The 17,567-nt window shown below is 38.7% G+C and overlaps 1 protein-coding gene across 1 annotated transcript in view; it reads left to right on the top strand.

Moving 5' to 3' along the window:
* Positions 1-16,842, top strand: part of PDGFC (platelet derived growth factor C) — a 214,889-nt gene extending 198,047 nt beyond the window's left edge. Inside the window, exons 4-6 of the mRNA XM_062199451.1 lie at positions 1,758-1,965; positions 6,559-6,776; positions 14,034-16,842. Of these exons, the coding sequence (XP_062055435.1) occupies positions 1,758-1,965; positions 6,559-6,776; positions 14,034-14,150 (543 nt within the window). The 3' untranslated portion in view covers positions 14,151-16,842. The remainder of the gene's footprint in view (positions 1-1,757; positions 1,966-6,558; positions 6,777-14,033) is intronic.
* The last annotated feature ends 725 nt before the right edge of the window (positions 16,843-17,567 follow it).

Here is a 17,567-nt window from a genome sequence, read left to right on the forward strand (position 1 = left end):
GTGGCTTGCCATTTTGTTTTAACCCTATACGTGGCATTAAGTTGCTCCCAGTCTTTTATTTCTCACAATGCTGTGGTGAATATCATGGCAGATGCTTTCATGTGCACAAACAAAAGGATAGAAATCTCAAAGCTAATTATAACAAACTACGACAAGTGTGTGTCTTGTAGTCACTATACGCCAGTTACACCAGCTAAAATGTTGTGGCCATTACATTCATTCCTGTAGGCAGAACAAAGGAATTCCAGTGTATGTGCTCCTTATTCCTTTATCTTAGTCTTGTCAACCTTATGTATGTGAAATAAGCCCCATCTCATTTTTTGTATGTGGAATAAGAATATCATTGTATTTTACAATTTTCTGCTAACTATTGAATTTAACATATTTTAATAGGCTTATTGGCCATTCAATTCAGTTGTGTGTCACTTTTTTTTTAAAGATTTGTTTATTTATCTGAAAGAATTACAGAGAGAGAGAGAGATTGCTCTTCCACACACTGGTTCACTCTCCAAACGGCCACAATGTTAGGGCTAAGCCAGACAAAGCCAGAAGGTAGGAACTCCATTCTGGTCTCCTTTGTGGGTTTAGGAATCCAAGGACTTGGGCCATCTTTCACTGCACTCCCAGGTACACCAGCCAGGAGCCGGAGCAGAAGTGGAACAACAGGGACTCCATCTGGTGCCCAAATGGAGTGCTGGCACTGCAGGTGCTGGCTGAAGCCTCTGCTCTACAGGGCCAGCCCTGTCATTTATGTTTGTAAAATTCTGGATGATAATTTTGTGACAATTAGGTATTTTTGACAAGGTGTTCTTCCTGTGTTATTTGTGTTTTTAAATTTGTTTAGAAATTTGTTTTAAATTTGTCTTTTGTAGGTTAAAAATATTGTAGGCATATTTATAAAAGTGATCTTTTATGGTTTAGGTATTTTCTTTCCTGATGAACAAATTACTCTCCCAGGTCAAAGGATTTTCACTCATATTTTGCTCAAGTTCTTTTATAGATTATCTTATTTGAAGCTTTTTTTAAAAAAAAATTTTATTTATTTGAAAGGCAGAATTAGAGTGAGGAAAGATAGATAGAGATCTTCCATCGGCTGGTTCACTCCCCATATGGCTGCAAAGGCTAGGGCACACAGCCAGGTGGAAGCCAGGAGCCAGGAGCTTCTTTCAGATCTCCCATGAGGGCGAGGAGGCCCAAGCACTGAGCCATCGTCTACTGCTTTCCCAGGATCATTATCAGGGAGCTGACTTGGAAGCAGAGCAGCCAGGACTAGAACTGGCGCCTATGTGGAATGCTGGCATTGTAGGTGGCAGCTTAACCCATTTTGCCATAAAGCCAGCCCCTGTATGAAGTTTTAAAACATGTAATTTGCATAACAACCAGATGATTTTTCCAGACTGAGGAAAATAAAAAGTGGAAATCAAAAGAAAACTTTGGTAAACAATAATATAGTTTCCATTGTAAGTCCATTGTTGAAAAGTTGGAGATATGTCCATGTTGTTTTTAATAGGAGCAAAAGTTTTCCACACCCACCGTGGTTTGTGTTAATGGAAATAATGTATTTCTCATTGACTTCAAAAACATCTCTGAGTTCATCTCCATGAAGCCTTGCAAAGTAATTACTTGTAACTTGGGTTTAAAACAGTTTCACTCCCCATATGTTTTCAGCCTTAAGGCTCTATAACTTTGTGTGGAGATGCAGAATGAGGGCATGGTTGTGATTCAAGCAGTTAACATGGGATTCGGTTTACTTTCAGCAATTCACAGAAGCTGTGAGCCCTTCAGTGCTACCCGCTTCAGCATTGCCACTGGACCTGCTTAATAATGCCGTCACTGCCTTTAGTACTTTGGAAGATCTTATTCGGTATCTTGAGCCAGACAGATGGCAGTTGGACTTAGAAGATCTGTATAGGCCAACTTGGCAACTTCTTGGCAAGGCTTTTGTTTTTGGAAGAAAATCCAGAGGTAAGCTCCCCTTTCAGATTAGAACCTCGTTTAATTTTCTTAGCAGCTAATGTTTCAGATTCTTCAGGCACAGCTTCTAAAGGTTAGAGTTTAAAATTCTTCAGTGATAAATCCAAACAACCCATTTTCTTATCATTCCACCATTTGTGTATGTTAAATAAGCATACATACAAAAGGAGGCACTTAATTATAAATTAGCAGGCTTGGGAAATTAGAAGGGTTACTTCGACTGAAAAATACCATAGTTCTTATCTGCAAAAATACCATTGTTGTGAGGTTTTCATTGTATTTCATAAGGATCATTGCTTACTCAAACCTAATATTTAGAATGTACTGATTTCAAGATACAGTAGAAACTATCAGAGCCACAAAACCAGGTCTGGGGCTAGCAGAGGGGGATGTTTTAAAAATAATCATTCTTCAACCACATCTTCCATGGGTCAATTCCGATGTCCTTACCCTGGAAACTTCTAAGTAATATGAAAAATAGTCATGGTGCAAAATAAAATGGACAGTACTCTCCAAGTTTGGATTCCTAGTGAGAAAAAAATTATCTAAAGGGCCCCTCATCCTGATAATTTTTTCCATATCACTTTGCTTTTGAAATGATCACTTTTGACCTCTGACAATATCACCCTTCAATAGTGAACGTGCTAGTAATTAGACCTAATTCCACATAGTCAAGAAATTGTAAATGATGTTAACCGAGTCTTCTACAAGGTTAGCTAATTCTCCTAGTAACATGAGAGGCAAAAAGCCTCCATAACAGACACAAATAAAAATATAACAGAAATAACTGGATACTCAGAGAGCATGCAGAAAATCTGTTCCGGTCTGTCAGAAACACTGGCGGGCACCCCTTGTCACTTCAGAGAGCAGAATGACAGTCTGAGAAGTTATGTGGATGGAACAGTGTTTAGCGAATTTGAGCCATTCTCAGGGGTAGGCTGCACCAGACTTGTTCTTCTTAATCTTGTCAGAAAGAAACCGGATTCCTGCTTTCCTGCACTGCGCCTGGCAGCCCTTGGATCAGGAGCTGTAATCTCAGCAGATCATGTTCTGACTTGCCCAGCCTTGGTATTTGGCTGTGCCGACAGATGTGGATTCCTTTTGGCAGCGTCTGAAATGGGTTGTTCAAGTGCAGGGACAGCGAAATCCCGTCCAGATGCTGAAAACTGTTCCATATTTGTAAGATTTGATCTTGATGAATAACTTGATGAGTAAGTTCCGAACAACACTTCCCTTCCCTCCCACTTAGGAAGAGGAAAATGAAGATCGGAGGGACTAGCTGGAACACCCATGAATAGCGCTCTTGTTAGCAGTTTTCAAGGAGGTGGTCATGTGCGTCTGTAAGAAGCCAGGGAGTGGAAAGGGTTCTAAGCTCGGCTTGTTCACAGCTGACTTCTAGATTCAAGTCTAGAAACCTCCCTTCTAAACAGGCCTCCTGAGTGACTCTCTGAGCCTGGTGCACAAAAAAGATTTGGCCAGGCAGGGCTAGCATGCATTTAAAAGCAGTCAGCATTGAACCAGAGCTTTCAAATATTCATTTAACACTTTCAAAATTGAAGCCCTTTGCAGTTTGCCAAAACTATTAACTTTTTAAGCACACACAGTAAGTGTGAGAAAAGCAGTGTATATTTTTGGAACTTTACATAAACTAAAATGCAGGTGTGGGATAACATCTATGTAGACAAAACCAGCTCCCCTCCCAAGAGTCTTTCTACAAAGGAACAAGGACTAAAACTTTTAAAAGCTTCTAATTAGACACTGAAATAGATTTTCCACAGAATAAACATACCACAGTGTTACCACATTTATCTTCACAAGACCACCCTCAGGTTGCATTTCAGTAATAGAATAGCCTTAGATCAAGTATCTTAAAAGAAGGAACAACTAACGAAGGAGAACATGACCATAATTTTTTGTCAGTATTACCCTTTGTGATAAAATTTAACAATATTGATGATATTTGCATTAGAAATAACAATGTTGATTGGTAGAGAGAATTATGAAAAAGGGAAAGAGTTTGAAAGCAGAATTTTACTTTACAAATGTTTTGCAAAGGAAAAATGCCCTAAATGTTATAGTTAACTTACAAAAATATCTGCTTTGGGAAATGATTCTTTTTTTTTTTTCCCTCTCAGATTTCTTTCCCCCATTTTTTTTTTTTTTCCCAGACGTTCTGCACAATGTTTGGAGAATTTATGACACAAGATTATGGACATGTGACTTATTTTAATGAAGCTTGTATGAGTTTAAAGCCTTAGGAAGAGGAAACGTAAATTTCAAATATGATGTGCCAGATTTAAAATCCTTAATTGCATTCTTAGCCCACTGTGGGCTCCATTAATGTTTTTGTTTCTTTTATTTCCTTTCTTCCTCTGGTTCAGAATTCTCACTCAGTTGTTGTTACTGCACACACACACACACACACAAAAGCCAAATTTTCTAAATCAAGCCTAACTAGTGCTTAAAAAGAGTTTTTGACTTTGTGTCAAACATGATAAATGAGTGGAAGCTAAGTTGAAAGTGTGTTTAAATTTTCACAATGTAGCAGGTATCATAACTTAGTTCACTTGGGAAATCTCTCTAACCTTTTATTGTGGTTAAGTAAACATTTTAAAGGGAATGAATACAGTCTGTTTTTCTAGTTTCATGAAATAGTGTTTTTAAAACTATTTGAGATAGGTAACTATCCTTTGAAAACTAAGAATTTCATTCACATTCTAAAGACACACACATATTAAACTTTCAAAATTTTGGCAACAAGCTTTTAAGTTTGTGCGTGTTTTTAATTAGTTTTTCTTTGTTGCTTAGATATTCATTTCTAGAGAAAAATTTCAAATAAACTTACATATAGCTTTACCAACAAAAGAGGAATGTATAAATATCGTGTTAGTTCAGCAAAATGATATCAGGTAAAATATGTGACATCATTTACTCTAATGATCTCATTAATTTTATTAGAAATATGTTGGTCTCTTCAGGGTGCTTGAAAGAATGAACTCATTTGCTTTTAAATATATAAAAGCTTTGCTTTCACAGGATCATTTTTAGATGAAAAAGAAATCTTTAAATACTCAAAGAGTGGTTTTCTATTGAATTGAAAAGTAATTTTTTAGTTGAATTACATTTTGAAATGGAACCTTTGAATTAGCATTGCTTGACCTGGGTTTTAGTTCATCATATTTTATATGTTTTTAATTTATAATTGCATATAATAATTTTATCCTCTGTTTCTTAGAAATACTCAAATTTCCTCTCTTTAACAATTTGGAAAAGCCTGATCATATCCATAAGTATAACAATGTCAAGAAAATAGCATTTGATTCTTAATTAGCTCACCATGTTAAAGTTATTGAGAGATATTAGTACTTACTTTATAAAACTGGATTATATGGTGATTGTTCCCATTTTAAGTTGTCTTTATCTAAAAATATTTTCCTTCAATTCATGTTGATGCTTTTCCATATTAATGAAAAGTGTTTAACAAGATTGATTATATTTTAGATAATGTTTGTAAATTTAAAAAACAAAAGCCTGAAGGAATTTGTTGTTGGAAACTCTTGAATTTTATTGGAATGAATTTACTTGGATATTTCCAGGGGGAAAATATGCAGAGCTACAAAACAGAAGTGAAAATTTTAGGTATCTTTCTTAAGAACTGCTGTTCGTGTGTTATGTATAAATTCATATTAAATATGACATTTTACTCTGACATAATTTTCTTAGAGCACTGTCATTTTGTAGTTAAAAATAATGGTTCTTTGAGGATTTACTGCAACAGTCTGATGAAAGAGTATTTTGTTTAGTCTTCACAAATAGGTATTCTTCTAAAAGAAAGCACAATACAGTTAAACAACTGGCTAAAAGAATAGAGACAATGGTTATAAATTAGACATTTCTTACATCCGTTAGCAAGGGAAAGATAGAAACCTGAGGAATCTAGTTAGTCTCAATCTCAAAGGTCATAAATTACTCACTCTGTTTGAAGCTGTGCTTTTCAACAACTTTGCTCTTAGACAATGTATAGTTTTTTCACTCATGGTCCAATCATCTGTCTGTAAAAATACATTTTCTTCATTCCTTTTTTACATTTTGTGATTCCTATCGCAATAAAGATTATGATATAGGAAGTGCTGTTGATGTGTTTCGTGAACTTGTTCTTCAGTAATTATATGAGCCTGTAATCCTTTAAAAAATTGCATTGGCTTTTTAATCAAAGCGTTCATCCTTTTACGTTCTAGTCTTCCCTCCAATGCTCTCCTTGTCTACATTTTTTTCTTTACTGAAGTTAAAAGGAACAGCCCTTTTTTTTTTCTTTCTCTATAAAGTTTCCTATTTATAGTTCTCAACTGTGTTTTTGGCTCTGTTCTTAATATTGCACAACAGCATCTCTTTATTGGTCACTTAGTCATAATGAGGCTTTGTTTACTATGAAATAGAAAGTCCAATTTGTGAGCTGTATAGCCCCAAAACCTGGTTAAAATCAGAAGGGCAATTATTCATGAAATAACTAGATTTCTCAATGAAAGGCACTCAGGCCCAGGACGTGAGCATCTATTTCTCTTCACTGTCTGCTGTGTCTTGCAGTGGTGGATCTGAACCTGCTGAAAGAAGAGGTGAGGTTGTACAGCTGCACCCCTCGTAACTTCTCCGTGTCCATAAGGGAAGAATTAAAGAGAACCGATACCATTTTCTGGCCAGGTTGTCTCCTGGTTAAACGCTGTGGTGGCAACTGCGCCTGTTGTCTGCACAATTGCAATGAGTGTCAGTGTGTCCCCAGCAAAGTCACTAAAAAATACCATGAGGTAAGTAGATCCTTTTCCTTCATGGTTTCCTCCAGGTAGTCCGGGTCTGACAACAAAACAGTCGGTCTAAAATGGATTCATGTTTGGGATGGAGATGTCACATGCCTGAGAGAAAAAAAACAGCGTTTACAAATAGTTTTGTTGTTCTTGTTGTTGTTTTGTTTTGTTTTTTTACTGAGACCTTTAATTTAAAAACCCAGGCATTAAGGAGTCAGAGAGCTTACACTCTGGTAGTATATCGTGGTTAGTCAAGGAAGCTTTACCTGTCATACCAAAAAAGAAAATGTGTTCTACTGAAAGAAAAAACAAAAGGGTGAAGTTTTTCCAACTTTTAAATTTTTCCAACTATGAAAGGAAAACTTTAAAGACAAACTTCGGGCTAAATCATGGACTGTTTTGTAGAAAGGAGATCTCTGATATTTATTTTTATTTCAGTCAATATGGGCACATGCCAGAGGACTTATTTATAATTTTACTAATCATTGTATCATTCATTTGGCTTCAAATAGCACACACAATGTTTTAAAAAGTCTTTACTTTTTCTGTCTTTCTCCTCTGGAATTAAGGAAAGTATAATATGAAATGTTAACACTGTCATCAATGCTGGGATGTGCTGAATCCTGCCTCAACTTTCCCCTCAGTATCATGCACCATATGTTAATCAGGAACTAACGTCCTCTCAATGAGTTACCTTTAATTTCAGCAAAATATTTATATGACAGCCGCCCAAAATCGGCCATCTGGCTTCATTTCAACATGCTTTCTTTTCCTTACTTTTATTTTTTTTCCACCATACTAAGTCATAGTACAGAATAAATATCTGCTTCATAAATGCATTTTTTTATGCAAAGAGGCATCTGTAGAACCTTCTTCCGAGAGGTCATTGGAACAGGTACATACAGGACCTGCGTTTCCTGCCCTTCACCAAGTGGTACTGGCAGCTGAGAACGTGGAGAAGAAAGCTCTGGAATCCAGAAGAAAAGGGACTCTTTCCATTTTCTACCATTGACTTGTTGTCCCTGTCATCAGGACACACAGCCTCCATGAAGAGAAGTGCAAACCAGGATAATCTCTCAGGCTTTTCCTAGCTGCATTATTCCATGACAACTACTGCGTGGCAGTCTTTCTGAGTATAACACCCTAAATTATCAAACTGTAAATAAAAACACAGTGATTGTTTTCATCCACATTCCACTTTCATTTTAGCCCCATAGATTTAGGTGTTTTTTCTTTTAAGATTTATTTTTATTTATTTGAGAGGCAGTTAAAGAGAAACAGAGAGAGAGAGATCTTCCATCCTCTGGTTTACTCCCCAGATGGTCTCAACTGCAGGGACTGGGTCAAGCAAAAGCCAAGGGCCAGGAGTTTTATCTGGGTCTCCCACGTGGTGGGTACAGGGGCCCAAGCATTGACCCATCTCTCACTGCTTCTTCAGGTGTATTAGCGGGGAGCTGGATCTGAAGCAGAACAGCCTGGACTTGAATCATTGCCCAAATGGGATGCCAGTGTTGCAGGCTGTGGCTTTACCTGTATGCCACAATGCCAACAACACCCCCACGCACACACACACAGGTGCGCACACACACGACGCCCTAGGCTTCTAAAGATCTGTTAGGGGAACTGCGGCGCTACTCAGGGTTAAAGTAGATACAAGGACTTGGTGGTTCACAGAGCTCCAGACAGCTCTTGCTGCTACTCCAGAACTGGAACTCTAGGCAAGAAAAACCCTTACCATGGTAGTTTTAAAATTACATAGAAACTAAAGTACCATAAGGGCTGGGCATGTATCAGAATTACCTGGCAGAACACGAAAGGATGCAGTAAGAATGTGGGTGAAACTGGAGTGATCTTTTCCCACCTAAAAGTTGATCAATTTTGCAGTTGCTAAGCAGGTACTGAAGAAATGGAGTTTATTCTAGGACTTGATTTAGCCAACAACAAATTAGCATTTACAAATGCTTTTCTAGGATCTATAAACCCAAACATGACATAGTAGCATTTTAAAACTAGTTTATCAGATGCTGAATCTGTATCATGCTTGTGGTCAACTAAATCAGTCCCCAGGTCCAGCACATCCTCCTCCATACTATCCTTGTAAATATCTTTTAAAGTCACCTTAGCCCAGGGCTATCCCCAGAATTGCCACAGAGTGTGCAGCATCTGTTTCAAGCCTTAGATAAAAAAATCTTGTTTGGGGCAAGCCTGTGAGCAGTGCCTGTAGACTCTGGCTTCCTTCCAGAATGACATCTTTGGGTGAGGTTGATTATACATTCATGCCTTATGCATGTGTAGACACATATGTTCATGCATGACTATGGGTGTTGGTCTACACATGTGATAGTTATGTGATCCTCCATTAGTTTCCTTCAAATGCCTCTCATACACACGTGAGTACAGATAGATAAAGTGACATAGTCTACATTTCCAGTAACAAGAATACTTATTTTTTTATGCTTTGTGGGAATCATTAATTTTTCAGTAATATTTTTGTACATTTTTTTTACCATATGGAATAATTTCTGAGGCCTGAGATTTTCTTATTTCCTGGAAATAAAGTCTGAGTCTACTACTTTCTCTAAATAATTGAAAATTATTTAGCATAATTTAAATTTGTTTTAAATTACTAGATAATTGAATATCACTCATCTGAACCAAGAGATTTAACTCAGTTAAAGACAGGTTAATCATGGCTTTAGTTATTTTTGGTGATTGTTCCAGTTTTCAGTGTGAAGATCGTTTCACCTCATGGAAATAAAATAAAGACATTTTAGAAGTTCTAATTTTTCTCTCTTTCATCTATATACTAGCTTTCATAAATATCAGACTAGGATCATATTCTTTTTTGTACTATATATGGAAAACTGAATTTGTCCCTCATTTGGTTTCCTATACCACTTTTATTGGGGTTTTTTCAACTATTGTGAATATTAAAATTAAGTGTAGAAAATTAAGGGTTCAAAAAATATAAGATGGTTTTTATTGTCATGGTGTTAATGATAGCAAAATAATATAGCATCATATTGTTATTAGTAAGATTCTTAGTGTTTTTTTTTTATTTTTTTGTTTTTTTGTTTTTTGTTTTTTGTTTTTTTTGATAGGCAGAGTGGACAGTGAGAGAGAGAGAGAGAGACAGAGAGAAAGGTCTTTCTTTACCGTTGGTTCACCCTCCAATGGCCACGCTTGCGGCCAGCACACCTCGCTGATCTGATGGCAGGAGCCAGGAGCCAGGTGCTTCTCCTGGTCTCCCATGGGGTGCAGGGCCCAAGCACTTGGGCCATCCTCCACTGCACTCCCGGGCCACAGCAGAGAGCTGGCCTGGAAGAAGGGCAACCAGGACAGAATCCGGCGCCCCGACCGGGACTAGAACCCGGGGTGCCAGCGCTGCAAGGCGGAGGATTAGCCTATTGAGCCATGACGCCGGCCTCTTAGTGCTTTTTTAACTCTTAATTTTTTTTTTATTTAAAACCTGCTTCATTTTTTCAAAAGATTTATTTTATTTATTTGAAAGGCGGAATTACAGAGGGAGAGAGAGAGACAGAGATGGAGAGACAGAGAGACACAGAGAAAGATATCTTCCATTTGCTGGTTTACTCCCCAAATGGCTGCAATAGCTGGGGATGGGCCAGGCTGAAGCCAGCCACCTGAAACCCCATCCAGATCTCCCATGGGGGTGACAGCAGCTCATGCACTTGGGCGATCTTCCACTGCTTTCCCAGGTAGCGGATTAGCAGGTAGGTGGATTGGAGGTGGAGCAGCTGAGAATCCAAGTGGCCGGCACTGGAAGCAGAAGGTTAACCTGCTGCCCCACCTACTGGCCCCATTCTTCATGCTTTAGTCAATCTGTAGGTCTCTATTTTGGAAACCATTTTAGCTAAATAAATATATTCCCTTGGCCGGCGCCGCGGCTCAATAGGCTAATCATCCGCCTTGTGGCACCGGCACACCAGGTTCTAGTCCCGGTTGGGGCGCCGGATTCTGTCCCAGTTGCCCCTCTTCCAAGCCAGCTCTCTGCTGTGGCCAGGGAGTGCAGTGGAGGATGGCCCAAGTGCTTCGGCCCTGCACCCCATGGGAGACCAGGAGAAGCACCTGGCTCCTGGCTTCGGATCAGCGCGGTGCACCGGCCGCAGCTCGCTGGCCGCGGTGGCCATTAGAGGGTGAACCAATGGCAAAGGAAGACCTATCTCTCTGTCTCTCTCTCTCATTGTCCACTCTGCCTGTCAAAAATAATATATATTCCCTTAATAATTTTTCCACCCGCTGAATAGAACTGTTCAGAAAAGCAAGTCTGGAACTTCCACATGTATGACTTTAGACCTCCCCGCTTCCTCGAGATGCTTTTTAGTCTTCCCTGCCCCATGATAACTAGTTAGTCTCACCTCAGCACAGGTGTCCTAACAGTAACCTGCTAGTTCCAACCCAACATACACATCTATGGGACTTCAAAGACATCCCTGTTAGAGAACTTCTACTTTTTCAACATTTTTGTTTATTTCTCTAGGTTTCTAGCAAACCAAGAGATAATGAAAACAAAGATGACTTTACACTGCAGTGTTTGACAATGCACACTCCAAAGCCACACATCCCAGTTTTGAATCTGGCATTTGCTTTGGGACTTTGAACAAATTACTTAACTCCCTATGCCCGTTTCCTCATCAGTAGAGTTTCCAACCCTCAGTCCTTATTGTAAGGATACAATATACATTGGGATTTGCAGAACACTTAGAACAAGCTTTGGCACATGTAAAGCCCTTGAAATTAACTAATCTCCTTTATTTTTCTTGACAATCCACGCTTATTCTTCGATTGTGAATAAATAATAAAATATTAATGAAGTTGCCTACGTGAGTGAATATGGCCGAAAGATCTCTAGGATGTCACAATAGTAATATATTTGTTCCTCTTTCTCCATGCTGAATCAGTTTAATGATTTCACTTTATATCTGCATATATTCACCTTCTTTTTTAATATAAGGTACAGAGTTCTAACCCCCGATCTGTTGTTCTGAGGAAGATGTGTACCATCCAAAGACTTATTGTTGTAATGAATCCTGTTCCCCAGTGCTCTCCAAACCCCGCAATGTTGAAGGCTGTTGAGCAGAGGTTCACAAACATCTGTTCTGAGGCAGTTCTTTGTGTCTCCTCTGTTCACCTCCATTGTCTTTGCTTTGAGCTTTCCCTTGGACTTCTTTTTCATGGATTTGTACTTTTAGTTGGAAGCTCTTTCCCAAAACATTTTGAGATATACCTCTGCCTTCACTCTTAGCTGCCCCCATAATCCACGTCTTAAAGCTGAATTTTTCTTTTTTTAACATTATTTAGGTGGCCTCCTGGGTCACTTGCAAGTTTACTGTTCTCTTCCAAAGTCAAAACTGTCTAAAAGAATTAAAAAGGAAAATCCTAATAACATCCTGCACTTTCTAGAATTTTGTATCCCTGACTTAGAAAGTTATGGGATTCTTCCGCTATTTCCAAGCTTCAACAAGCATCAGAGGGCAAACTGGTGGCTTTTATTCAGCAAGTACTTCTTGGCCTGAGCATGCTGGAGCAAGCAAGGACAGTCTAGCTTTTGCCTCTGTTAGGATTGAAGATGGTGGCCTCTTCCACCTTCACCTTCATTCAGGTTTTTTCTTTGAATGGGAAAATGCATATGGCGAAAGGAATTGAAGACATTAGTTATGCCAATGTTGTAGTTTATCTTACCCATCCAACCTCATTCCAGGAACAATTGATAGCAAGAGCATATCTTACCTATAATTAGTTTGGGTGCCACCGTAGGTTGCTCAAGAATGGTAAGTCAGTTTTGATAGAAAATAACATTCAGTAGAAACTGGGTTCAGTTTCACAATAAAGTAATGTAGTGGTAGTCATTTTTCTTCTGGAATTATGGAATGTCACATTGGAACAATGTACTCTAAAAGTTTACTATCTGATAATCATTATAAGGCTTTGAAGTTTATCGCTCTAGGAAGAAAGTTACTAAATAAATGGAAAGTATGAATAGTAATATTCTAAGTCTTTATGCGATCATCGTCTATCACTAATTCACATTTGGCAAAGGTACAAATAACGGCTGTTCACTCATGTGTAAAATATGGGCAATAATTGTAAATTACTTCATAGAATTCTTGTGAGTTAAAGTATGTGAAAACATTGTTATTGTGCCTGGCATCCAGTAAGCATTCAAAAAATGTTAGCTAATTAACCTCTGATACAGCCACACACTCCAAATGAGATATGCGTTCTCTGGTTTTGTTTTTTAAGTCTTAGAGTAAAGCAATCGTGAGACTTGACTTGTGCCTTTTGAAACTGATGACAATGTACAGCAATGATAGGTTTTAGAAGTTGTCTGTGTCGTATCCAGAAACCAAATATGCTAGACAACTTCACATTGTTATATGGTCTGATCTCTGTTCATAATCCAAACAAAAGATAGTTTCTGAAACTTTATCCTGTCTGTTATAAGAAATAAAATCTAATACATTTTAATATCTCGCTACCATTGATAAATACTAAATCTTTGGTAGAATGCACAACCGTATCCCTTTGTCACAGTGCTGAAAGGAAATATGTTTAGTATCGGCATCTATTTTGTGATATTCTTATTAGAGACCTTGACAATCCAAACGCAAACCTACTTGCACTGCACAGTAGGATCCAGCTGCGTAAAGTTAGCTGTGACTGAAGCTGATGTCTATGAAGTACATCTAATCCATCTCATCAAGTTTATAGAGGACTTGACGTGTAGCCAAGAAAATTAATGAGTGGCATAATTGAGCAGAGTCAGCTGTGCAGTGATCGTGTTTCCTTGCACGGTATTCCTGTACTTGAGTGCATGGCTTCAAGTATAAATATTTGTTAAGCGTGTGAATAAATGAATGAAAGAAGAAACCAACAAACAGAAAAAAAAAATGACTTGTGCATTAGTAGCTCCAAAATTCTTAAGGTGAAATTCTCTCCAGAGTAATTAGCTAAGCAAGATCCAGTGCCATAGTGAGTCTCTCAATTGAAAGCCTTTTCTTTTTCTGAGACGGTTGTGATTCCAAGTTGTCGACGTGACCATGTCTATCCCTTCATGAAATGATGACTATAGTTTATGGTTTTCCTTCGGTGGGGAATATTTTCTTAAACACGTTCACTAGGAAGCAGGAAAATTTGTCTTTCTGGGGCCCAAAGTTCTCTTCATGCAATGTTACCTGCACGTGGAATCAGCAGTTGTAGACACTGGTTTTAATGGTGGTTTGCCTTGTTCCCTTCCAGGTCCTGCAGTTGAGACCAAAGATCGGCGTCAGGGGTTTGCATAAATCACTCACCGACGTGGCCCTGGAGCATCACGAGGCATGTGACTGTGTGTGCAGAGGGAACGCGGGAGGGTAAAGGTCCCCGGCGGGCCTTTCCCAGAGCTGCGCGGGGCAGCGGCCGACGCCCACGGCGAACTGAGGCTCAAGTGATCTCCTCCCATAACCTCACTCGTTTGCTTCAAGGACCTCCATCTTCAGGATTTGCAGCGCGTTCTGAAAGAGGAGATACCCAGGAATTAGGAGTTGCGCAGCAGCTCTTTGGCCCAAAGGACAGGAGACAAGCTCTTCAATCGTGGGAGGAAAAGAAGAGGTGCGGCTCCCTAGCTAGTCACCCGGTCGCCATGCTCGCACTCCGCTCGCTGCCTTCTGTACTTCGGCTGTGGTGACAGGACTTAGGTCAGCGTCAGGAGAGGGAAGACTGCAAGCGAACGGACACCTGCTTCTGTTCCCTTCCGCGACTGCACAGCTCCGCGCTCTGGGCCTCAACTCGCAGAGAGTCTGGAAATGTTTCCTTGTATTCACATATGTAAACCAGAATTGTGTTCTGAAAACTTGGTTTTTCAAAAGGAACTCTGTTGCTATGAATTACAGGTGTGTGGTGAGAAAGACTGGATTTTCCATATTTCTTAATAAAATCTCTGCCATTTAGAAGAAAAGAACTATAATGATGGTTTGGAAGAGGCAGACCTTAAAAGAAGAGTGGCCTTATCCTCACTTTATCTATAAGTTGGTTTATTTGTTTTATTGTGTACATTTTATAATCTCCTTTTGACATTATAACTGTTGCCTTTTCTAATCTTGTTAAATATATCTATTTTTACCAAAGGTATTTAATATTCTTTTTTATGACAACCTAGATCAACTATTTTTAGCTTGGTAAATTTTTTTCTAAACAGAATTGTTATAGCCAGAGGAACAAAGACAATATAAAATATTGTTGCTCTGACAAAAAAATACATGTATTTCATTCTTGTATGGTGCTAGAGCTTAGAGTAATCTGCATTTTAAACTATTAAGTGGGAAGTCAATAGAATTGGTAAGTTGGAATGACTTTGAAAATAATTAAATTATCCTGTCTTCTACCCCTGTTATTGGGTATGCAAATAAAATACAACATATGAAAGAAGACATGCAGATCCAATCATTACTAACCTAACCCTTCTGGGGGGGATTGTGAGCCTAGCTCAGAAGACCATGAAGCACCTTGAAAACAGAGACTTGGCAGCTTCCTCACAAGGCGTGCTTTCCTGTGCTGTAGGAACACATCCTATTTATTGCGATGTTGCAGTTTTATTATCTTTAAACTCTGTTCCATACACTTGTATAAATACATGGATATTTTTATGTACAGAAGTATATCCTTTAGCAAGCCCACTTACTATACTCTTTGGCAATTGAAAAGAAAATCAGTAAACTACTTTGCTTGTAAAATGCTTAATATTGTGCCTAGGTTATGTGGTGACTATTTTAATTAAAAATGTATTGAATCATCAAATAAAAGAATGAGGCTATTTTGGGGAGAAACTGTGTGTGTGTATGTGTGTGTGTATCTGCATGTGGGCACATACCTGAACATGTGCAGGCATGTGTGCACACATGCAAGAGTTATCACTTGGACTCCAAGAAATGGAAATGATAAACGTTAGTGATACCATGGTTTTCCTGACCCAATGAATTACAGGTGTCATTTCCAAAGACAGGTAGAAAAGGACTCATTCTCTAGAGGATTCCAGGTCTTTTCTTTCCTTTGCCTTTGAGCAGAGCTTTCTTTTCCTTGTGGTCTTCATCATGATTCTTGGTAAATAAACTAAAACTTGAGAGTTATGAGTGATTTATGATCTGTGAGTCATGATTGCTCAGTGATTGTAAAATGAGGAGAAAAAAACAGTATGTTTTTACTTATATCTTCATCTTCAAAGGCAACTACTGGATGGGGTGAGCATTAAAGTGTTCCACATAGCACACTTCAAAGAACGGTGTCTCAGTTCCAGGGGGAGACACCTTTTCAGGGCCAGTGTCTTAAATACCCTTTCCTTAGGTCTTGAGTTGTCAGAGATGGCCTCCTGCTGAGCGCCATACAGTCTTCCAACCACTCTTCCGTGTTTTGTATTTCTACATCTTTCGGTCCTACCCTGCTCCCAACCACATGAAAAGTGAGTGAACCAAATAAGCATGGATGTACTGTCTCACTTTATTATATTTTAATATTTTTGGCTTGGCCCTATGAAGCCCTAACAGAACTTAACTGTACTCCTTAGAAAATACAGGCACCTAGCAATTTTCAATGTTCATTGGCAGAGTAAAGACCCTATGAAATCTTACAGTAAATGACCTGTTTAACAGTTTAATGCTACTTCCAACCTTGAATTAGATACTCTCTTCCCCTTCTTTTTTTCATATTTATTTTTTTGTTTGCCTAAAATTTTGACAGGCGAAAGAAATTACTCTTTGAATGTAGCAGTCAGTGGTGAGAAGGGTAGGAGGATTAACCGCAATATAACCACTTACTCATAGACCTTATGTGATTTTCACTTAGGAAAAATTAATCTGTTAGTCACATGGACCTAATTACTCAGAAGTTCAGGAAGCATTGACTGTATTGGCCAAACCCTGTTTTGCACACGGTATCTGTGTTTCTTACCTTTGTCCCTGAATGACGGACTCTTGTGCACAGTGATGTTTATGAAAATAAACCAATGAGGCTGAATTGTTCCTAGGCAGGTGCTTGTGTCTACATTTTTTGTACATTGCTACATCGCCTCCCTCAGCTAATAATCTTTTTATACACTTTGAAAGTACTCACAGGGAACAAAGTAATGAGAATCTGCACTGTGGAAACCGTACTGGAATGGTTTTGTTATCTGTCCTTGGTGTATCACTGCCTCTATGCACACTGAGTTACGTTTGCAGTTTGGGTTAAGAAAAGACAGAAAATACAAATTTTACATTTCATGTAAGATCCTTATGTCTCTTCTGATATTTTAGTCTATTTTAATTACATATGATAAACATGTATTAAAATTATAAATATCATCTTTCATATTCATGGAAAATGAAAAACATGGTACTTCAGGTGGCAATAGCAACATCTCATAGATAGGAAGATTATAAATCACAGAATTTTATGTCACCTAGTTGTGGGGGATGTAAGTCTGAAATCAGAGAGCCGGCATGGCCTTCACTGCCTTCTCTGTTGTGTGCTCCCATGGTGGAAAAGCTGCTGAGTGAGCCCAGCAGGGACCCTTCCCTAAGGGCACAATCCCATCTATGAAGGCTCGACACTTATGACCTAATGATATGCCAAGGGTTCTGCCTCCCAATACCTTCTCATTGGAAATTAGGACTTCAACAAATAACTTTGGGGAAGACACAGACAATCTATGGGAGTAGATGACTCATTTTACATTCTGTTTTCCCTTCAAGATCCAAGGTAATCATCAGCCAGCCTGTCCAGTGTCTTGTCCTACCGATCCGTTCCTGCAGCTCTAATTAC

This window comes from Lepus europaeus, chromosome 8 (assembly GCF_033115175.1).
Source record: "Lepus europaeus isolate LE1 chromosome 8, mLepTim1.pri, whole genome shotgun sequence".
Classification (NCBI taxonomy): domain Eukaryota; kingdom Metazoa; phylum Chordata; class Mammalia; order Lagomorpha; family Leporidae; genus Lepus; species Lepus europaeus.